Source organism: Lynx canadensis, chromosome B3, assembly GCF_007474595.2.
Source record: "Lynx canadensis isolate LIC74 chromosome B3, mLynCan4.pri.v2, whole genome shotgun sequence".
In the NCBI taxonomy this organism is placed as follows: domain Eukaryota; kingdom Metazoa; phylum Chordata; class Mammalia; order Carnivora; family Felidae; genus Lynx; species Lynx canadensis.
In genome coordinates, this window is record NC_044308.2 from 136,402,450 (window position 1) to 136,426,371 (window position 23,922).

At 38.3% G+C, this 23,922-nt stretch overlaps 1 protein-coding gene across 3 annotated transcripts in view; it reads left to right on the top strand.

The window, feature by feature from the left end:
- The window catches only part of PPP4R4 (protein phosphatase 4 regulatory subunit 4), a 103,611-nt gene that overhangs the window by 39,003 nt on the left and 40,686 nt on the right, over window positions 1–23,922 (top strand). For 2 of the 3 annotated variants that reach the window (XM_030319873.1, XM_030319874.1), the window contains exons 4-7: window positions 15,940–16,087; window positions 16,592–16,665; window positions 19,456–19,562; window positions 20,435–20,542. In XM_030319873.1, the coding sequence (XP_030175733.1) occupies window positions 15,940–16,087; window positions 16,592–16,665; window positions 19,456–19,562; window positions 20,435–20,542 (437 nt within the window). Of the gene's footprint in view, window positions 1–12,685; window positions 12,745–15,939; window positions 16,088–16,591; window positions 16,666–19,455; window positions 19,563–20,434; window positions 20,543–23,922 lie in introns of those variants that run through there. The other variant, XM_032593450.1, reaches the window with a different exon arrangement.

Consider the following 23,922-nt stretch of genomic DNA (forward strand, 5'->3'; position numbering starts at 1 on the left):
TCGAACCCACAAAGCTGGGGGGATCATGACCTGAGCTGAAAAACCAAGAGTCAGATGCTTAACCGACTGAGCCACCCAGGCACCCCTCAAGGTTAAATTTAAGTAAGAATCCAGAAAGAAAGAGTATTTTGACCTCCAACTTAAATTTCCTAGATTGGAGACACTTTTAAATACAGTTGTTACAAGATATTCACGTTATACGACTTAATTCCTAGGGTATCATCTTTTGAAAACCAGTAATTTTTGTCTGCGGTCTTTATTGATTAAGTCTTTTCCACAATAAATTGGGATCTATTTAAATGTTAGATTTCAATATTTGACTTAAACTTCTGGTTAGCTAGAAGTGAAAGAATTTGATTGTTAGGATACATTTCTAAAATGCTCTGGTCCTTTCTAAAATTAAAGTGGTAGTGATGTAATTGCCCCATATAATAATAATTACATGGGCTAATTACTAGTGACTCTTTTTATAATGAATTGTAAAAAATGCCTCTGCCTGTTGAGTTATTGAATTCTTTTGTTTTTCCACTCATTTGGGGACCCAAAAATCTACTGCATAAAATTATATATTAGAAAACGTGCAATATCAGGAACGAATAAAAATAAGTATAGCTAACATTTGCTGAAGTCTTACTGCGTGTCAGGCACTGTACTCTGTCAACACTTTGTGCATTTTTAGTTTTTTGATGACTCCTAGTAATTCTATAAGGATCACTTGATAGAAGAGGAAACACCTTACTTGACTAACTTGCCGAAGGTCACAGAGCTAGCACGTGGCATAATTGGGTTTGAACAGGAAGTCTGGCTGCTGAGTCCCCCCTCTTAACTATTACACAACCTTCTCATTAGCTTATCATGATTGCAGCAGATATATAATATATAATTTTACTTCTCAAGCCTCAGTCCGCTCTCATCTGGTTACACATCAGCCTCCTTGCTGGACCTATTGTTTCTACTTTGTGCCCCCCCCCCCCCCCCCCCCCCCGTCCACTCAGCCATAAAGGTTATTTATTTATTTATTTATTCTGGGAACAATCTACAATTTTTTTTTGACAAACAATTATATATACAGTGTACCAACATAATGATTTAATATATGTGTACATTGAGAAATGATTACCACAGTCAAGTTAATTAATACATCCATCATCTCACATAGTTATTTTTTTTTCTTCAGAGAGATCTTTTCAAAGCATCAATCATATCTTCTTGCATGAAAATTGCTTAAGTGGTGTGGTAGGCAGAATATAGCCTCCCAAAGAGATCAGGTCCTAATCCCTGGGACCTAAAAATGTTCTCTTATTTGGAAAAAGAGTTTTTGCAGATGTAGTTAAGCATCTTGAGATAGGACCATTATCCTGGATTATCTGGGTAGGTCCTAAATGTCATCACATGTATCCTTATAAGAGGAAAGCAGAGGTGGATTTGACCCAGACACGCAGAAGGCCATGTGAAGGAGGCGGAGACTAGAGTGATGTGGCCACAAGCCAAGGAATACCGGCAACTACCGGAAGCTGGAAGAGGCAAGGAATGGATTCTACCCTAGTGCCTCCAGAAGGAGCGTGGCCTTGCCAACATTTTGATTTTGGTTAAATAACACTGATTTAGGAACTTTGGCCTTCAGAACTGTGAGAGAATACATTTCTGTTGTTTTAAGCCACCCCGTTTGTTGTAATTTATTACAGCAGCCACAAGAAACTAATAAAAGTAACTTCTCACTTCAGGTTAGAATAAAACTTACCATTCCATAAAATGATCCCGTCTAGCTTTCTTTTCTTTCTTCCTTTTCTTTTTTGTGTTTTTAACGTTTATTTATTTTTGAGACAGAGAGAGACAGAGCATGAACGGGGGAGGGTCAGAGAGAGAGGGAGACACAGAATCTGAAACAGGCTCCAGGCTCTGAGCTGTCGGCACAGAGCCCGACGCGGGGCTCGAACTCACGGACCGCGAGATCATGACCGGAGCTGCAGTCTGACGCTTAACTGACTGAGCCACCCAGGCACCCCGATCCCATCTAGCTTTCTGAACTCATCACCTGCCTTTCTTTTCTCTTTCTTCCTTTAAGGGTGGAAACTTTGACAGTCTGATTTATCATGGTACCCCCAGAACCTGCAACAGTGCTTGGCAAACTAATAGGCACCCAACAGTGATTTAAAAATGAGCATTGATTGAACTTCATATTCGGAGACTGTAAGTGCCTGCCTGAAAGACCAATGATATATTGGCCTGATCCACTGATGGCATTCTTGGATGAGAAGTAAAAACAGACTGTCAGTGGAATGGTATGATGCTGCTTTGTGGTCCTGGAGAGAGCTTTTTTGGGGGAGTGGGAGAGAGATGCATAGTAATGAAAGGATAAAAAAAGACGTAATTAATCAGTATGAAATTTAGTCATTTGAGATTAGCAGATATGGTCTACCAGTCTGATTCTCGAAAGATTTATTAGTTTTACTGTTATTTTACATGATATTATTTTCATTAATGGAAATAATAGAAAAAATACAAGTTTCTGCCAATGTGATTATTTTATATCTACTGAATATAGGTAGATTTAAATGTTGTTTTAATGTTTATTTATTTTTGAAGTAGAGAGACAGAGCACGAGTGGGGTAGGGGCAGACAGAGAGGGGACACAGAATCTGAAGCAGGCTCCAGGCTCCGAGCTGTCAGCACAGAGCCCGACATGGGGCTCAAACTCAGGAACTGTGAAATCATGACCAGAGCCGAAGTTGGATGCTTAACCAACCGAGCCACCCAGGTGCCCCTGAATATAGGTAGATGTAAAAAAAAAAAAAAAAAAAAAAAAGATTTCATTTTAAAAAATTTAAATAAACCTTTTCTGTGTAAATATAGATGTATATGAATAAAAAGCTTAGCTTTCCTGGGGTCCCTGGGTGGCTCAGTCGGTTGAGCGTCCGACTTCGGCTCAGGTCATGATCTCACAGCTCGCGAGTTTGAGCTCCACATCGGGCTCTGTGCTGACAGCTCAGAGCCTGGAGCCTGCTTCGGATTCTGTGTCTCCCTCTCTCTCTGCCCCCAACCCACTCACATTCTGTCCCTGTCTCTTTCAAAAATAAATGAACATTTAAAAAAAAAAAAAAAGCTTAGCTTTATTTCCTTTTCAAGTCTTATTTCAGGAGGTACAGATGTGTGGATAGCCAATGATAATTAGAAGGAACACTTTCTGTGGGCCAGGCACTGTGCTTAATACTTTAGACACATCCTTTTAAACGTCTTATAACAACTCTACATGATATATTTATTCTCATTTCACAGTTGAGAAAATGCAGGCTTAAAAGAGTCAACGTATGACTATGAATATTTTGTTGGGAGGTCTCTAGGAAGCATGAAATTACAGAACTTACTTGTACAGTTCACCAAGAAGAAGAGTCTTAACCAAAGGTATTAAAGAGGATAAACAGATGATACAAGTTACTTTTTTCTTTCATTTGCAGCTCGAAAGTAAAAGTATGGGTCTTCCTCACTGTAGGTCATGTTTTCTGAGATAAGTTAAAAGTTCCCTCCTGAGAAAAGCAAAAGGATTTTGTGCAAGCAACACGTTTATAAATAATCAGAACATGGTGTTCCAGATACCGTACAGGTCCTAAAAAGCCCACTGTTAGTACTCTATTGACAGGCTAAGGATTTAGGGACACTTTAATGTGAAGAAAGAAAATGAAATAATTCCTGTAATGGAAGCTGATGAAAAACAACCCATAAGGGTTAGAATTGACCTACCTAGGAGGTTTTATGGGCTAGGAAGCATAAAATTATATAATATTTTTTCTAATTCACTAAAAAAAAGAAAGAAAAAAAAAGAGGCAATATTAACTAAAGGAATTAGGGAACATGAACATGATACAAATTACTTTTTCTTCTGTGGTTTGTAGTTCAAAAATAAAAGTACATTGACCCATATGCATTTTGAAAATAATATTTATGTTATGTCTTTTTATCTACTTATGCTTACAGACAAAACAGATTAACGTCATTAATTATTTTACAATAATTAAATTCAGTGGAAACATTTACTGAGTACATAGTTTTTCTGGGCATGCATAAAATGTTATATTAGCTAATATTCCGAATACCTGAAGATATTTCCTTTCAGTGAATTCTGTTGGAGACCAGTGTTCTCCCGTGTGCTTCTTAGTCATTCATTTGTTATTTTTACCCTACCATAAAAATCAGCCAGGACTTTTGAAATTCTTAATTAGAAGATCCTTTATTTCTGTGATAGTGCAACCTCTGTTACTACTTGGATATTGTTTCTGATGTAAGGCATTTGAGTGATATGAAGGATCATTTATAGACATTTTTGTTTACAGTCCTTGCAAAATTATAGAACAAGGCAGGTATTTCCATACTATACTGTAATAAAGGTGTGTCATCTTTGATGTAAAGCTTTATGGATTAAGTAACCTTTTGGCAGTGATGAACTAAATATCCTAGAAATTTCTCAAATCAGAACATCTAGAAACTCTAAAGTACAGCAAGCATTCATTTAAATATTTAGGTAAGCTTATAAGAGAGGAAGGACTACTCAGGGCTCAAACACAAAAGCCATCAGTTCCACTTGTACTTAGGGTGTGGAAGTGTGCAAGAAAGCATCACTCCTGTCCAACAACAATAGCTTAGTCACAGAGTCCATTCAGTCACCAGTTCTTTTGAGCCTGTCGAAAGTGGTCACGAGGCAACCAAGAAAACCACATTCAGAAGAGCAGCAGCTCCTCTGAGAAAAGATGGGACACAGGGACACTGACTTTTGACTGACTATAGAAGAAGTGACCACCACATAAGGTTGTTAGAAAAAAAGAAATCAGCTGAAATTGTGACAGGTTTTGAAAGGTTGAGCGTGGGCAGCATATCAGGTTAGAATAACTTGGAGCTCCAGACACAAGGGAACTTTGCACCCACTTGCAGTCTCTTTTCCACAAGCCTCCTTGCCTTAGGGGTCAGGACGGGAGATTGGAGAGACTCTCCCTTGCTGATGCCAGTGCGGTGATGAATGGCTGCTGCTTGGGGAAGGGAACGGGAACGCAACACTGCCCATTTCCTCAGGCTATCTGCATGGACACACAGAGAATTTCAGCAGAGATGGAAGCTATAAAATGATCAACTGGAAATGCTAGAAATAAAAAGGATGATGGAGCACCTGGCTGGCTTAGTCGGTGGAGCACGTGACTCCTGATCTCGAGGTTGTGAGTTCGAGCCCCATGTTGGGTGTAGAGATTACTTTAAAATCTTTATTTTTTAAAAAAAGATAACATCAGAGATGAAGCATTCCTTTGATGGGCTCATCAGCAGTTTGGACACAGATGCGGAAAGAATCAGTGAACTTGAAGGTAGAAATTATCCAAACTGAAACACAAAGATAGAACCAAGTAGAAAAAACAAAACAAAACAGGAGAGAGCATCACATGGCTTTGAGACAATGTCAGGTGGTCTAATATATGTGCAATTGGAGTCTCAGAATGAGAAAAGAAGAACTATTTGAAGAAATAATAGTCAAGACTTTTCTGAAGTTAATAAACAACAAACCAAAGATCCAAAAGCCCAGAGAACCTGAAGCTGGATAAACACACACTCTACCACCACCATCACCACCACCAGGCGCATTGCGATCAAACTGCTGAAAGTAAAACGTAACAATCTCGGGAGCAGCCAGAGATGAAAGAAACATTACAAACAGAGGAACAAAGGTGAGAGTAAAGCAGACTTCTGGCCAGAAATAGTGCAGATTAGGGGACAATGGAGTGTTAGAAGTACTAAAAGCAAGAAAAAAAATGTCAATAAGAAATCTGTACCCCGTGAAAATACCTTTTGAGGATGAAAGCAAAATACTATTTAGGCAAAGAGAAATTGAAAGGATTCTTTGTACCAGACTTATTTTACAAGAAATGCTAAGGGAGATATTTGAGGCAGAAATGACGTGATAAGAGATGGACATTGGGTTTACATGAAGAATATTTACCAGAAATGGTAAAAATTAGGGTAAATATAAATGAAATAACAATTCCACACAGATCATTTAGAAAATAGAGGAAGTAAGAACAAGTCATCTTATGAGGCCAGCATCACCCTGATACCCAAATGAGACACAGACATTACAAAACAAACAACTACAGATGCATATCCCTCATGAGCTCACATGAAAACATCTTCTGAAAACCAGTAAATCAAATCAAGCAACATATAAAAAAGGATAATCCATCATGACCAGTTGGAGTTTATTTCAGGAATTTAGGGTTTGTTAAACATTTAAAAACGAATCCATGTGAGTTAGCCTATCAACAAACTAAAAAAAGGAAAAAGAAAAAAAATAACACTACCTTTTAATCAACTCTGTAGATTTAGGAAAAATATTTGACAAAAGCTTAACAGTCATTTCTGAAAAACAAAACGAAGCTTAGCAAAACTTAGCAAACTTAGAGAGGAGCTTCCTTTGAAAAACACATAGGTAACATTATACTTAAAGGTGAAAGACTGAATGCTTTCCCCTAAGTTCAGGAACAAGCCAAGAGTGTCCACTAATACCACCTTGTTCAGCATTATACTGAACGTTTTAGCCAATGCAGTATGGCAACAAAATTAACGAAAGGCATTCACTTGCAGAGAAGGAAAGAAGTAATTGTGGTTTTTTTTTTTTTTTTTTTTTTTTTTTTTTTTTTTTTTTTTGTCAGATAACATTATTATCTATGCTGGAATCTACATAAGAAAAATAATGGAACTACAAAGTAAATATAGAAAGGCTGGAGGATATAAGATCAATATACAAGTCAATTGTATTTCTATATTAGCAGCAAACAATTGGACATTGAAGTTTTTCTTAAACTATCACAGTAGCATTGAAATATGTAATTCTTGGGGTTCAATCTGATAAATGATATGTAAGGTTTGTATACTGAAAACTGTAGAACATTGCTGAGAGAAATAATATGAGAACTAAGTGAATGCAAAGGTATACCATGTTCATGGATCAGAAGACTCTATACTGTTACGATGTCAGTTCTTCCCATATCGATCTATATATTTAATGTAAAATAATAAAAATTCCACCATGTTAGGTTTTTGTTTTTATTCCTTTATTTATTTATTTTTTTTAATTTTTTTTTCAACGTTTATTTATTTTTGGGACAGAGAGAGACAGAGCATGAATGGGGGAGGGGCAGAGAGAGAGGGAGACACAGAATCGGAAGCAGGCTCCAGGCTCCGAGCCATCAGCCCAGAGCCCGACGCGGGGCTCGAACTCCCGGACCGCGAGATCGTGACCTGGCTGAAGTCGGACGCTTAACCGACTGCGCCACCCAGGCGCCCCTTATTCCTTTATTTTTGATAGGACATGACCAGCTAATTCTAAGATTCATATGAAAATATAAAAGACCAAAAATAGCCAGAACAACTTTGAAAAAGAAAAGCAAAGTTGGAGGATTTTTTGCTACCTGATTTTGAGACCTAATATACAGCTGCAGCAATTAAAGCTATGTCATATTTATATAAAGACAAATCAGTGGGACATATACGAGGAAAAAATAAGTCCTTTATATACATTGCCGGTTGATTTCAGCATAAGAGCAAAGGCAGTTCTGTGTAGAAAGGATAGTCTTTTCAACAAATGGTACTGGGTTAATTGGGAAAAAAGTCCATACTTCATACCATACACAAAAATTAAAATAGATTGTAAACCTGTTAAAAACTAAAATTATAAAACTTCTAGAAGAAAATGAGAAAATCTTTGTGACCTTGGGTCAGAGGTTTCTAACATATGACACCAAGGCATGATCCACAGAAGAAAAAAATTGGTATTTGACCTCATGAAAATTTTAAGCTTTAGCTCTTCAGAAGACACTGTTAGAGAATGAAAAGAGAAGACCTAGAATGGGAGAAAATACTCGTGGATCACATATATGATGAAGGACATGCATTCAGAATATGTAAACAGGTCTCCAAACTCAAGAATAAGGGAGAAAAAAAAAACAGTTTTAAGAAATGGGCAACAATTTGAACAGCTGCTTCACTAAAGATGATTTGTGGATGGCCAGTATGCATAAGAAAAGATGCTTAGTATCATTAGTCACTAGATACATACAAATAAGGCTATACACTTGTCAGAATATTTGCATTAAAAAACCCTGACCATTATCTTTTCAGATATTTTTCTAATGTGCTTCTTCCTAATCCTCTGTTTTTCTTCTAGGACTCTAATTTCACATATATTAGACCTTTTAATGTCTAATCTTCTATGTCTTTTCCCTTATTTTCTCTTTGTGACTCATTTTGAGTGATTTATCCTGATCATATTACAGTTTACCGATTCATTTATGTCTAATCTTGTCGCAGACCAAGAGTGCGGAGTTTTCTCTCGTCCAGCAAGAGAGTGGATGCAGAATTGAATACTAGAGAGGCTAATGTCCAGGAGGAGACAAGAGCCCTGAACAGGGGTTTCCTCTCCATATTTTTGAGCTCTCAGGATCTTACACACGTGGTGAACGTGGAGAAACCAATCAGACAGTAATCGTTAATTTGTGTAGGAAGCAAAGGGTCTGGTGGGGGGCGGGCAAGTGGAGTTTGTGATCAAAGCTCAATAGCATATTGGCGCCAGATGGAAAGGAATTTCCTGCAGGTGATATAACAAGTTACTCGTGATCTCATTGTAGTGTGTCTTGCTAACTGACCTTGGGTGCATTTGCCCGGTGGTGGCAGCTTTCCACCCTAAGCTTTTTAAACCTGTTTCCCCACATAATCTGATTTTATTATCCTACTTTTCTGGTCTGGAATTTCTAATCTTTTTTTGAAAATCTACCATGTCCCCTTGAACCAGGTATGCATCCGATCGCACCAATACCCGGAGCGTGGTGCATTTCTGTTTTATATTGCTTCTGCTGGATCTCGTAATTTCTTATCTCTTCGTGTGCCTGCATATTATTGATTGTATGTTTGACCTTGTATTTGATAAATTATTTGTAGAAATAGATTGAGCCTTAGGGTGGTCTCTTCCTCTTCTTCTGGGAGCCACTTAACTGCACTGGCAGTAAAGCCTCAGTTAATCCAGTTTCAGGTACTGGATGTTGTGAAGCTGGGCTGCTCCTCTGGCAAAAGCCAGTCGGCTTCAGGATCACCCTTATCCTGTCCCAGGGGTCTTACTGGGGACCCTCTGCAAGACTGTCAAAAAAAAAGTCACTTAAGCTGTCAGCCTCTCAGGAGTCTTTTCTAGAATTAGCAGATGGCCTCAGAGAAAAAGAGACCCCAGATTACATGCTTACCTTTCTGGAATGCCTTTGTCTCTTAGATCTTGGATGGGTAATTAATCTAGTAATGAACAATGTAGGATGGGTAATTATTTAGTTTTGGATGGGTAGCCTTGTTAGTTTCCATATGCTCTTACACAGATGACTTTTGTATTTTGTCCGGTTTTGTAAATTCTCCCCATCAGGAGAGCTGATTAGGATTATCTAGTCTTCCGTTACTGAGAGGGTAAGTTCCCTTTCCTTTTATTTTATTCTTCTTGGTTTAATCTTGGAACGATTTTAGCCCAAAATGCATATACCCTTTCACCGTGGCCTACTATCACCCTTATCCCCACACAAAACAACTGATTGTTTTCTACTCATGTATTAGGAATAATTTAGCATTTTAAATTAAATATTCTGCCAAAACATTTGTGATAGATGTCTGCCTTTAAAACTTTGAGTTCTTCAACCCCCTTATTTTGTTGGGGTAAAGTTACGTTTATGGTGGCAGATTGCCACTTTTGATCTGTTTTCTGTGTAGGCCATTTCATCTACACCCAGGTCTTTATATATTATCTATATAAATTGCATGTATTCTATGTAAGTTTTCTTATTTACAGCATGCCTTGTCAGAGCATCAGATCCATATGTGCAGTTTTCTGTTTGTAATCTCCACTGGGATGCCGCAAAGGCCTCTCAGGGTTAGCAAGTCCAAAACTCAGTCCTGCTAGTTCCCCTCGACACCTGAGGTTCCTTTAGTGTCCCCCTGTCCTAATGTGTAGCACTATCATCCACTTGGTTTCCAAGGCAGGATGTGGGGAGTCCTTCTTGATCCCATCTCTTCTTTTGCTCCTCGCTTATGCAGTCCTGTTTATGTCATGTCTTAAATATGTTTTGAATCCACCCACCTCTCTCCAACCACACCCCCTTCACCCTAGTCCTGGCTACCGTGAGGGTTTGCTCGGATGAGGGTCGTGGTTTTCCAAGTGGTCCCTTCCCACTACCTCCCTCCCGTTCCACCCACCTCTCTACTTTCTGATTCACTTTCATCGTAGTGGTCTGCATGCTGTTTCAAAGCATTTAAGACTACGATTTGAGTGTTCTCTTACTGAGTGCATCTGAGGCCCTGCGTAACTGGGGTTCTTTCTGTTTTCCCCAGCCTCGGCCCCTCCTCTCGCGGTGTGCTCTAGTCTCACTGGCCTTTTGGTTCCCGAGTCCGCCAGGCTCCTTCTTATTTCTCAGTGCCAGAAGCGCTTGCCCTCGTACTCTTCGTGCTTATCCAGCTTTTGTCTTGTTATCTCTTTCTCTTTGCGCGGGCTGGGTGTCACTTTTCCGTGATCCTCTCTCCTTGGGAGACATCAGGTCCCCTGTCAGGTGTTCTTATGCCGTCTGCGCTTCTCATCCTTGGCTCCTATTACAGTCTTAACTGTGGCACTAACAGGTGCACTGCTAGTCCTGCTCATTGCTAAGGCTCCAGAACCTGGCACAGCCTTGAACGTAACTAAACATTTATTGAATGTTTAAATATATGGAAGCTACAGGGGCCCCTCAAAGGTAGGGAACAGTGTTTGACTTTTCTCCAGCTTCCCAGTACACTTAGTATGATGCTTAATTAATAAATAGCTGTGAATGAAATTAAAATTCAGTTATCAAAATTAGACCTTCATTGGGCTGCTTTAGACAGAGATTAGAAGGGACTAGATTAGGACAGACTGACTAGAAAGAAAACCCAATTTCCACTTGGTTATAGACATTTGGTGTGCTTTCCAACGCTGATTGCCCCTCCAAGAAAACAGTTTATCATTTTATCAAAATGTGTTCAACTAACTAAATATGGCTACAATGGATCGTTTGATATGGTTACTTTCAGTGCTATATCGAGCAAATAGATGTTTCTTTGATAAGCATATCTTTTCTTTGCAGTGTTATATATATATAGCTTTTTATTTATATTCTCGGCCTAAATCATGAGATTACATGACTCTAACATATTATATGTCAAAATGACTGGGCGGAGTAGTCTAACTAGAAGCTCAGTTTCAAAACCATTGTCTTGAAATGTATTTATTTGTTTGGTGTTGTCATGGTTTTTTTTTTTTTTTTAATTTTTTTTTAACGTTTATTAATTTTTGAGACAGAGAGAGACAGAGCATGAATGGGGGAGGGTCAGAGAGAGGGAGACACAGAATCTGAAACAGGCTCCAGGCTCTGAGCTGTCAGCACAGAGCCCGATGCGGGGCTCGAACTCACGGACCGCGAGATCATGACCTGAGCCGAAGTCGGCCGCTTAACCGACTGAGCCACCCAGGCGCCCCGGTGTTGTCATGATTTTGCACGGAAGGACATTTCATTGCACATCTACAGTAGTGGTATGATAGTTACCACTGGTATTTCCTTTATGGAAAGAGATCTTTGGGATATTGTTATGTGTACCTCCTCATGAACCTTGCTAATCACTGAAACACAGATTTAAAGAAGGATAAAACACATCCCTTTTGTTCCTGTTCCTGTCTCCACTTTATTTTCCCCCTTTCCCTCTCGGATTTTGACTTTCAGGATTCCCAACTAGTTCTCCTCACCCTTTATTTTAGTGTAGAGCCTGGCGGTCAGCGATAGGGGAAACAAATGAGGTATAGTGAATTGTTAAAGGTATCTGAGTTGGTATGTTCCAGTTATTCACCCTTAACTCAGCTTTAAAGTCTTATAAATGTCACCATTTTTATAGTGAAAAGAGCTGCTTACCGTTACTGTTAGTCACTGAAAATTCTCACGGTTGTGACCCTCGGAACCCCAGATATTTTATGTGTCCTAGGTCTTCAATGTTTTAATATTTAAATCCCTATTATTTAACTTCAAAATGATCAGTGGTAGTCTCTCTAAAAATCTACAAAGATATTTGTAATTTTAGTTCTCCTTTACCTTTAGCCAGCGCCATTTGTGGTAAATATGTTTACCAGTTTAATTCAGTAAGTTTAGTTTCCAAATGTGTGAATCCAAAATATTTTGTTCTTTTGGAATAAGCCAGTGATTTGTGTAATGCTTCTCTGTGTGGTATATAATAAAGAGCAATATCTTTTGAGGTATACCATGTGGGCTTATTGGAGACAGAGCAGTTTCCCTCTAGGCCAGGACCGTAACATGTCGTACAAAACGCTTTCTCGTACCGTTGATGCTAACCAAAGAGAGGACTAAAGTTCATGCTAACTTGAGCAGAGAAGTGTCTAGTACATTTTCCTTCCTTAAGCGGGAATAGTTTTTTAAACTTGGAAATGTACCATTAACTCGTTTATAAAATGTCTCATTTCATTTTTGAGGAATTCAAGTTGGAATGCCAGCCATACAGTAGTATATAAGAGGAACGTAACTGCCAGTAAGGCATGCACTTAAGCAATAGAGGAATTTACTTTTCAGTGTCTTCCAAGGTCCATGAGGATGCACACTTATTTACCCAGAGAGTATGGATCTCACTATGTTTGTCCAGAGGGTGTGACTCTGTGGAGGAGAACACTTACTGGTAAGTATCAAATGCTTATTGTATTATGTTTCAGAAAAATATGCTTAGGAGTCAGTTGATTTTTAGCAGTGATAAAATCTCTTAGTCTGTGCTGGTTTCTTAACAGTGGACAGTCCCAGATGTTGAAGTCAGCACAACAAGAGAAACACCCAAATCCTGATAAGACTTGAGGATTTTTCGAAAATTAAATGCAAAATAGTTGGGGCAAATGTTGCTGCGGGAGTCAAGACTAAGTAATACAGTAAGAAGATACGAAGTTGGAGAGCTTCCCGCGTTCTTCTTTTGCATAAAGTTTGCATACGTACAAAACCCAAGACTCTAATGACTTTAAGAGGGGGCAGGATGACATCTCTTGGAACTTAAAACAGCAGACTCATGTGAACCGGAATGAACACGGTGGCCCTCACAATACATGTTGATATTTCCTTGCAAAGTAGTTTCTGTTGCTAAATAAAAGCCGTGCGCTCTGAAACCTGTAAGTGATGTATACCGGCCACGTCAAATCTTGTAAGAGTGTTTTCCAAATCCAAAATAGTTAGTGTGGAACACGTGTTTGTTTTGGAAACAGTAAAACGAGGGGATATGGGAGGGCTGATTTCAGAGACCAGTCGCTGCTTTTGCTTTACGCCTTATCATTCCCTCTCTTATTCTTTTAGCCAAGAACTCTTAAGATACATAATTGACTATTGGCCGCGGAAACTTGTAAAATAACATTTGTGTGTGTGATACAAAAGTTTGAACGTGCTGTAGGTTTCCTGGGAATTAACCATACCGCTTAAACGTTTGCCACAGTGAAGCCGCTGCCAGATTTCCCACACTACCACATGAAGGTTCGGGATTGATTTGAGCCGATGAATGGGATGATGAATGGAAGTGCAGAGTCCATGAGGAAGAGTTGAGTACTTAGCTTTGGCATCAGGCAGACAAGGAAGGGTTAAGTCTTACAGGTGCCGATCGTTAGCTTGCTGGCCCTCAGCAGGATACTTGACGACTCTGAGTCGGTTTCTTCTGCTGTAGGATGACATGTTATCTCCCAGAATGATTACTGGCCGTGGTCCCACCACGTGAATCGAGAAGGCTGGGTATTTGGTCTGCATCCTGGTTGCACAGATGCTGGGGGAGAAGATGCCAGGAACATCCCCTTATGGACACGATGGAGGGTTGAGAATGCATTTCTAGTGATCTGTTTTTGCTTTGCCTTGTGTCTAATTCTGCCAATCCCTAATCTTTAGGACTCACCTCAGCATCTCTTGAAGTCATCCTTTAGGAGATGTGGAAAATGTGTGTGAAAGGACAGAGCGCCAAGAGCAGAAACTTTAGGTGAAAGGGTAAGGGATACTCAGTCATCTGGCAGTCGCTTCCTGAATGCCTGCTGTGTGCTAGGAGGTGGGGTGCAGCGGTGAATGCAACAGCCACTCTTGCGGTCCTGCAGCTTGTATTCAGGTGTGGGAGACGGACCACAAGCATATGAGCATGTTGGACAGTGGAGATGATAGACCTATAATATAAAGGAGGTGATGAGAGCTTGAGTGGGGGAGTGGCTCTCAGTATGAAATCAGGTCTTCAGGGAGGAGCTCCTTGGAAAGGTGATACTTGAATACAGGCTCGAGAGAGATCAGGGAGCCAGTCATGTGGAAGGTCTGGGAAAAGTGGGCAGTGGGAACAGATCTGGGAAGTCATTGAAAGGACTGACTTTTGCTTTGAGTGGGATGGAAGCCACTGGGGAGTTTGAGCTGCTAAGTGACGTGATCGGACTTGTGTTTTATAAGAATCTCTCAGGTTATTGTGTAGAGACTAGACAGTAGAGGTGCCATGATGGCATCGGGGACTAGTTAACAGGTTCCTGGGGTAACTCAGGCTGGAGGTGATGGTGGAAAGTGGTCAGACTCTGTGTCAGGATTGGTTGGCCATCTGTGGTGAGTGAGAGGCTGAGAGGGGCTAAGCGCCGGCCCCAGAGTTTTGGGGCCGGCGACCAGAAGGGAAGAGTTGTCATTCACTGTTTGTGGAGGTAAAGATGGGAGGAGGAACAGGTTTGGGGGAGAGATCAGTTCAGATGTGGACAAGATGAGATTCCTATTAGGTGGCCTCGTGTAGAGGAGCCCCGTGGATGGCCAGTGGTCATTACTTAAATGCCCAGTGTGCACAAGTTGATAAGTTGTGCAAGCTCTGTTTAAATGATTTAAATCTCTGAGAAGATGGTACTAGAATTCACATTTTCTAGATTAGGAAATAATATGGAAAGATCAATTTTCTTAAGGTCACAGATAGGAAACCTTGTTGTTCATATCTGTTCCACGTTATTCTATGAACTTTACTATGTTAGTTATAAAGTAGGCATTTAAGGGAAATTCCCATAATTGACATAACTGATTAAGCAGCAAAGTAATGCTTTTAGCTAACACACACACACACACACACACACACACACACACACACACGAGCTCTCTCTCTCTCTCTCTTATAGAGAAGTAGAGGTAGTATCTTTGATGAGGTTTAAATGAAAGCTTGTTTTTGTTTTTTTTGTTTTTACTTTTTGATGTGTTGAAAATTAGTATCTCATGTAGTCTTTAACTTTGAACATACGTTACAATTTTTTTTAAGGAGTGGCTATGGATATAATTAATTTTTAGAAACATTCTTATATTTAAAAAATTCCTTCTTTTAAAAACAGTTTACTTCATGGTAATTTATATTCTTGTCAGTTATCTAAAGGGGAAGACACATTTACACAATCTTTAAGTGTATTCCTTTTTTATAGTAGAATGTTTAATGTTTATTTTTTGAAATAGAAATACAGGTAATGAAAACCTTTGACCTTTGACATTCCTATTCTAGGTATGATGGTGAACTGTACAATGCAATGCAAAAATAGAAATTGAAATCTATCAAAAATCCCTATTCCATTATTAAAAGGTTTATACATATTTATAATTTTCATTTAAAAAAAAACAATGGGATGTTATTTTGTGAGTGCCTACAACATTTAAGCTTTTTGGTGGTCTAATGAGTTAAACAGTAAGGAGCAGATTAATAATAGTTTTCTTAAAGTAATAAGAGGAAGTGCATATCCTTAAAGGTCATATATAGTTATTTTGTGGACTCTGACTGTGTTTGGTTTCTATGACCTTGGATTTTTAAAAATTAGAGTTTCTGATCTCGCCTCTGTGTAATAGCGAACTCTTTCTGATTACACAGGAAGTCCTGCATGTGGCGGGAGTGGAAATGCAGTTAACGGCTGCGGTGTCGTTCCGGACCATTCTACAGGAAGAATCAGTGTCAATTCATACATATGCCCACTCCTTCCTCCAAGTCATTCTGCTACATCTGGAGCACAGGGATGCAGGTCAGCAGCCTGGCTTGTTAGTTCTGTGCTTACTGTTTCCTGGAGGTGGCCGTAAGGCCTTTGGGATCTCGTTAGCCTGATGAGCATAAGTGAATGAGGCTATCCTGCCCAAGATTTGACCATGAGTATGACTAAAAATAGCCATGGCTGTTTCCTTACAAACCCCGCAAAGTTTAGGATCCTAGAAAGCTGAAGACGCATTAATTTATCTTATGATCTGTACTTACCTCTTAGAATTTTTGAATTTTACAATATTTATGTTTATGTTATTATTGTACAGCAAAAATGACACATTTTGGCTGGAGGGTATTCCCTCCTCCATATTATTTTTAAAGATATAAATGTTTTCTAGATGTTGGCTAAAGCAAAAAAGAAAATAGAGGAACTTCTTAAAATAGTAATAAAAATAATTATACCCCATTTTATTAAATAGTGCTGTCACTTGATGGCTGAGTTAAAACTAATTTGTGAGACTTTTTTTTTCTTTTTCCTTGTGTCAATCAGGTGTCAGCAATGCATGGTTGGAAACTCTTCTCTCTGTAATAGAAGTATTGCCCAAAGAAACCCTAAAACATGAGGTAATGCAATACACACACACACACACACACACACACACACACACACACACACACACACATTTTGGTAAGTGCTATTAAGTAAGTCACTCCAGGGGTTTTGTTTTTGTTTTCACTGAAAAGTGGTATTTAAAAAAAAGAATAAGGTCATTTCCTACTCTGAAAGCAACACATGTTCATTATAGAAAGTATGAGCAGCACAGAAAATAATAGGAAGAAAAATCGTGGTTCTGTACTTAGCCAAAATCTGAAAAATCATTTCAGATTTTTTCCCTGTATATGTTTTTTGTTTGCCATATTCATAATCATGTTGAATGTATATGTGGTTGTTTTTCACTTAGGATTATTTTCCTATGTTATGTTAAACTCATTTGGTAGTAGCTACAAAATATTTTACTTGTTAAACATTTAAACCTGTTTTCAGTATTTTTTTTTCAACGTTTTTTTTTTTTTTTTTTTTTTTTTTTTTTTTTTGGGACAGAGAGAGACAGAGCATGAACGGGGGAGGGGCAGAGAGAGAGGGAGACACAGAATCGGAAACAGGCTCCAGGCTCCGAGCCATCAGCCCAGAGCCTGACGCGGGGCTCGAACTCACGGACCGCGAGATCGTGACCTGGCTGAAGTCGGACGCTTAACCGACTGCGCCACCCAGGCGCCCCTCAGTATTTTATTAATAAAACGAGGCATTAGTAAACATCTCTGTAGAGCTTTTTCTGTTTTTCAGATAATTGTCTTTAAAAAATTTTTTTTTTATGTTTGTTTTTGAGAGAGAGACAGAGCACGAACAGGGGAGGGGCAGAGAGGGGGGCACAGAATCCAAAGCAGGCCCCAGGTTCCGAGCTGTCAGCACAGAGCCCGACGCAGGGCTCAAATTCACAAGCTGTGAGATCATGACCTGAGCGGAAGTAGGACACTTAATCGACTGAGCCACCCAGGCGCCCCTCAGATAATTTTCTTAACTGTAGCTTCCAAAAAAGTGGAATTACTGGGTCAGAGGGCATTCAGATTCTTAAGGCTCTTACTGCAATATGTGAAAATGCCTGTTTCTGGACTGTTCTCACCAATAGCATTCCAGTGTAACTTGATGAGCCAAAAAATGGGATTATATTTTAATTTGAATTTTTTTTGATTATTACGCTGTTAAATATTTTCTCATATGTTTATATCAGTTCTATTCTTTTGGAATTGTCTGGTCATATCATTTGATCACTATTTATACGTACTATTTTTCAAGGTTGCCAATCCTTTGTTATGTTTGTTGCAAATATTGTTACTAGTTTGTTTGCTTTTTAATTTTTAACATTATTTAATATGTCCTCATCTAAAAGTTCTAGTAAATTAAAATGGGAGAATAAGAAAGTTAGAAAGGAAATTTATTCTGTAATGAAATGATTTTTCACTCTTTGAACATCATCCTTAGATTCTTTTCAAATATGTCCTGGTTGAAAAAAGTAGCTCTCCATTAAGGAAATGTCCTCTGTGTATTTCATGAAGTGTTTTCGTCCTTCCTTTGCCCTCGTACAATTTGCGGTCCTATCTCAGTGCCAAAACACTAGCTTGAAAATGGGAAGATTTACCCCATTATGAGGATGTTTGTATACTTAGTGCCAAACATCTCGGTGATTAACAGATATTTAAATGTCGAACGTAATGTTGACATTTGTTGCTTCTATTTTTTGAAGAGTGCTATGTAGTAGAATGCAGTTTTTACTCCCGAATGCCATATATTATTTTATGTGATGTTTACGATTTTAAGCATGCAGTTTGTTTTGTTTCAGGTCTTTGAGTTTTAAATTATATGTATCATTATGCATTCAGCATTTCTGGCTTCTTTGTGGAGAGGAAAAAAACCAGTTGGCCTTTTTATTAGAGTCATAGAGTTTCAGAACTTGGAGGGACCTTAGGGTGACGGTTTAATTTCCATTTTAAGTAGATGAGAAATTTTGGGATGAGAAATAAGAAACAGCAAGATTACTTGGACAGATTAAGAGCAGGGGCCAGAATCAGGATCTGATCTTCATAGTTCTTTATAATATGTCATGCTGTTGAGTTTTTGGGTGCCCGGCGTGTACGCAATACAGTATCACACTTGGGTTATTGCCGATGTCAGAATTACTTAATAGAATCTATTTGAAGCTATAATGTTTTGTATCCCTTTAGGGTAAATATAAAGATTAATCTGTATGGAACACAAATTTCAGGCTGTCTGGTAATTTGCTTATTTTTCTTTTGAAGATGTGCATTTCAGTAATTACACTTTATGTGTACACAGATCATTATAGAATTCATCATAAGCTTTAATTCCGGTTTTGTGTACCTGCTTGTTGTTTTTTTTTTTTAAGTTTTTATTTTAACGTTTTTATTTATTTTTGAAAGAGAGAGACAGAGCATGAGCGGATGAGGGGCAGAGAGAGAGGGAGACAACAGAATCTGAAGCAGGCTCCAGGCTCTGAGCTGTCAGTACAGAGCCCGGTGCAGGGTTCCAACCCACAAACCATGAGATCATGACCTGAGCCGAGGTCCGACGCTTGACTGACTAAGCCACCCAGGCACCCCTCCCCGCCCCCCCCGCCCCGGCCTGGTTGTTTTTTAATTATGTAATTTATCATCATCTTCCCTTTAATAACGCAGAAGGTCAACAAGGTGATTCAGGTTATGAGACACCTCAAATTATAACTCAGGTTTCTTAAAAACACTTAGCATCTTAAAATATTCCTTGAGGAAAATAGCTGACATTAGTGGCAAGAATATATAAAACTTTGTGAATTTGTTCTCTAAATATTTTCTCTTTAGATTTTGAACCCACTTGTTTCCAAGGCACAACTTTCCCAAACTGTCCAGTCTCGTTTAGTTAGTTGTAAAATTTTAGGAAAAATGACCAACAAATTTGATGCCCATACGTGAGTATTTGTATATAATTTTTTTGTCTACTTTATTCAATTAAATCGATTTAAAATGTATGATGGTCGTGTGATTTACTATTATATTAGACTTACATTATGTTATTCCATACTACATACAAGTTTAGCTGTTTTAACTCTGTAGAATTCTTATAGACTACCTAGTCTACTATTCAGATGCATTTCTTCTGATCTCATGGCTCTTCAAATCAACACGGTTAACTTTTTCTATTTCTCATCTTAACCTTCTCTGTCACACACTGAGTGTAGTTTTGAGCATAAAATGGTATTATTCTATGAGACTGATGTGCTACGTACTGCGCTAACGAGGCACCTTAAATGGTATTATTCTATAGACATCAAAAACTGTCCAACCGTACATAAAGATAAGACTTTCTGATTTCTTCCATTATTGTTGTAAATTCATTATTTTGGATAATTTCTCTTATTTTGAGGCTTTATGGGGAATGTTTATAATGTATATGCTCCTCTCTGCCCAGATGATAAATAACCAAGTGGAAAGATTGGAATGTTATATAATTATGGCACAGAATAAAATATAAAGTTGAAGAGTATCTTGGTAGATAGTTGCTAGATATTCCACTTGCCTGTGTAACCTTTTATCTTAGCTAAGATGTTTAATTGTGAATCCAAAATTAACCATTATTTTACAAAGATCCAATCATGTATATGATTTGCAAGTAACAGGAGATAACCTCCAAACTTTAATGACATGTGAAAATCCATTCTAGACTATAAAGCTTTATATTAAAATATGTTTGTTATTAGGGTAAGCTAAGATTTTGATGATAACTGTTTGAAAATTTTAGTCTAAAATACCCACTTGCACGTTCCTTTCTTTGCCTTCTAAGCATTAAAAGAGAGATACTTCCCCTGGTAAAATCACTCTGTCAAGATGTGGAATATGAAGTTCGATCTTGTATGTGTCGGCAATTAGAGAACATAGCTCAGGGCATTGGGTAAGTATCATTTCAATTCCTTGTGTCATATACTTATCTCTGGATAGTCAGACATGCATATGCTGTGCCTGTGTGTTCCATGAAAGCATGCTTGTTGAAGGGCTAAAATTTATATGAGCTTTAAAAATGATTGTAACAATAAGTACCTCCTGATGTGTCTGGATTAAAAGAGATTAGATTAAAGTGAAGTTGCTTAGCATTTACTTCATGTTAATTTCTTTCTTTCTCACCTTCACTGGCTTTAGTTAACATCCAGATACCTAGATCTGAGAAGGGAAAATGTCCCAATATAAACCACGCTTGGACTATTGCAGTAGCATTCCTTTGGGCGAACGACATATTATTGGGTCCTCTCAGATGGGCTTACTCAGTGGAAGTCTTTGTTTCCTGTACACCTTGGCATTTCAGGGTTCAGGAAGGAGATGCCTAGGGCTGATAGTCTCCTCTTCACCCATAAAAACTGATCTCATGTTAAGGTATGATATTAAAGGAAGTTTTATCTCAGAACCATCATGGGAAATAGTTTTTTTTTTTTTTTTTTAAAAAGGATCCTAAATTGATAGAAAAAACATTGAGACCTCTTAGTTTTTAATAGAAGTTGCACTGTTTTCACCTGGTTCTTTGTTTCACAAGCAGGGACAATCAGGTTGTTGCCATTTGTATAGTTCTTAACAACAACAAAAAAATGGGGGCCGGTATTTAAGGCTTTGGGATGACTTCAGAATGTCATACAGATTCAGGTCCTCTGTCCTGTCCACCTTGCTGAATCGGAGGATTTAAGTGTTGTGTTAGAAGCTTAACAATGTAACAGAGTAATCCTTTCTCTAATTTTGATTTCAGAACTAGCTTCTTTCTGATAGATCTTCTTAGGCTAGGCTGACTCTGGATCATTGTGGACCATAAATAATTCAGTCTTGCCCAGTTCTGTGCTCCTTAATCACGATCAGAACCTATCAGGAGAATATATCATTGTCTTTTTGTATTCCATGTTTTGTCATCTGACATTTTGCCACTGTTAAAAACAGGCTGGTCAGATGTGTTCACATTTGCCTTCTGAAAATTAATATAGAATTATTGCTTAAGGATTCATTTACAAAAGCCAAGCTAGAATCTACCTACCTTGTTAACTTAGAATTCACTCAAAAAATTAATTTGCCTGGTTAAATTCATTTAATTTTGAATTCTCATGTACTATTAGAATATAATCATAGGATTTTCATGGTGTCATGGTTAGAAACTACTATGATCTGATTCACATTTTTTATTCTCTCTTTGATAAATATATAAAACTAAAGAGATGTATACAGTTTTTTTCTTTTGACATTGGAAATTAGGACTTTTGTTAAGCTCTGATAACCACCAACAGGAATTTTCTACACACAAGGCTAGGAGAAGCCCTGAGATGAGTGAAAGGAGGTGGGAAGAGATATTTCCGAGACTGCTGCTGATTTAAGAGAGAGGCTGCCCACTACTGTGCTGGGAGTTGTGGTCTAAGGCACTTGGGAATAGGAAGTATGGGAATAGGGCCCAAGAACAGTACAGACTTGGGTTTGTAGTTTTGTGTTTGTTGTGGCTGGCAGGGGAGCAATTACTGACCACTTTAGTTTAATCAGAAATGAGCACCAGAAATTGTTCTTCATTTAATAAGATGATCAGGAAGAAAAATTAAGAGATTCTTGTCCAGCTGGCATATCCATAAGAGCTGAAGTCTGCATAACACTAACTATGGATTGTGCACTAGCTTGGGATCAAAGAGGACAGTTCTTAGAATAATCAGATCAATAGTGAATAGTATAACGAAGAGGTCGTGCACATGTGTTTTCAGGAAAACAACCGTATGGAATAGACCTCTCTTTATACAGGGATGACTAAAGAGAAAAAAGAAACAAATGTGGAATCTACAAAAAGATTCTTCAGTGTTGGAGGGGAAGAACATACAGTGCTCAGATAGGAAATAAAGAATATACTTTTGTAAATGAATTAAAATTTTTTTAACGTTTATTCATTTTTGAGAGACAGAGAGTGAGTGGGGAAGGGGCAGAGAGTGAGGGAGGCACAGAATCCGAAACGGGCTCCAGCACAGAGCCCGACGTGGGGCTTGAACTCACAAACTGCAAGATCATGACCTGAGCCGAAGTCAGTCGCTTAACCGACTGAGCCACCCAGGTGCCCTGGAAGAATATACTTTTGAAGAAATTGATCAAATTTCTGGTGACATGACAAGTAAGATAACCTGAAAAATGCCCCCATTATTAACGTATGACAAAATTTCAACATCCGTTCGTGATAAAAACTCTCAGGAAGCTAGGGGTGAAGGGGACTTCCTCAATCTGATACAGGCACGTATGAGAAACCTACAGCTAACGTCATAATTAATGGTAGATATTGAATGCTTTTTCCTTAAGGTAAGAACAGGTCGAGGATAGTTTTTATCACTTCTGTTCAACACTGTATGGGATGTCCTAGCTATTGAAATAAGGCAAGAAAACAAAAATCTTAAAGGTCTAAAGATCTGAAAGGAAAAAGTAAAATGATTTCTACTTGTAGATGACAGAACGGTTTACATAGAAAAATCCTCAGTAATTTACAATGATTTCTACTTGTAGATGACATCACTGTTTACATAGAAAAATCCTCAGTAATTTACAAAACAACTATTAGAACTAATTAACGGATTTAAAGATGTTTCAGGATACATACAAAAATAGATACGGATAAGTGGAACAGAAGAGAGTACAGAAATAGACACACATATATATGTGGCCAGTTGACTTTCAACAGAATGCCAAAGCAGTTCAAGGAGGAAAATCTCTTCAAAACACAGTACTGGGATAACTAGATATTCATGAGAGAAAAAAAAAATGAACATTAATTCTTATCTCACACTGTACATAAAGACTAATTTGAAACTTACCACTTTCCTGAATATTATCAAATCAACAACCTTCCAATCTCCCATGATATAATACTGCTAGTTGGCATTTACTTCAGAGCTAAACATCTTTAATACGGCCTAGCCGTTCTACTTTTAATTACTTACCCAAGAGAAGTGAAAATATATCCATAACAAGAGCTGTGTTAGATACACATGTTTATAGTAGCTTTATTTGTAACACCCAAACTGGAACAATCCAGATGTCTACTGATCGATGAAAGGAAAAATAAAATACGGTATGTCCATACAGTGGAGTACTATTTAGCAAGAAAAAGGAATGCCATGCTGATACATGCAGTATAACAGCATGGATATGTCTCAGAATCAGTATGTTAAGGGAAGCGAGCCAGATACAAAAGGAGTGTATACTGTGTGATAAATACAAACTACAGTGACACAAAGCAGATCCATGATTGCTTTTGTCAGAGGCAGATTGTAGAATTCA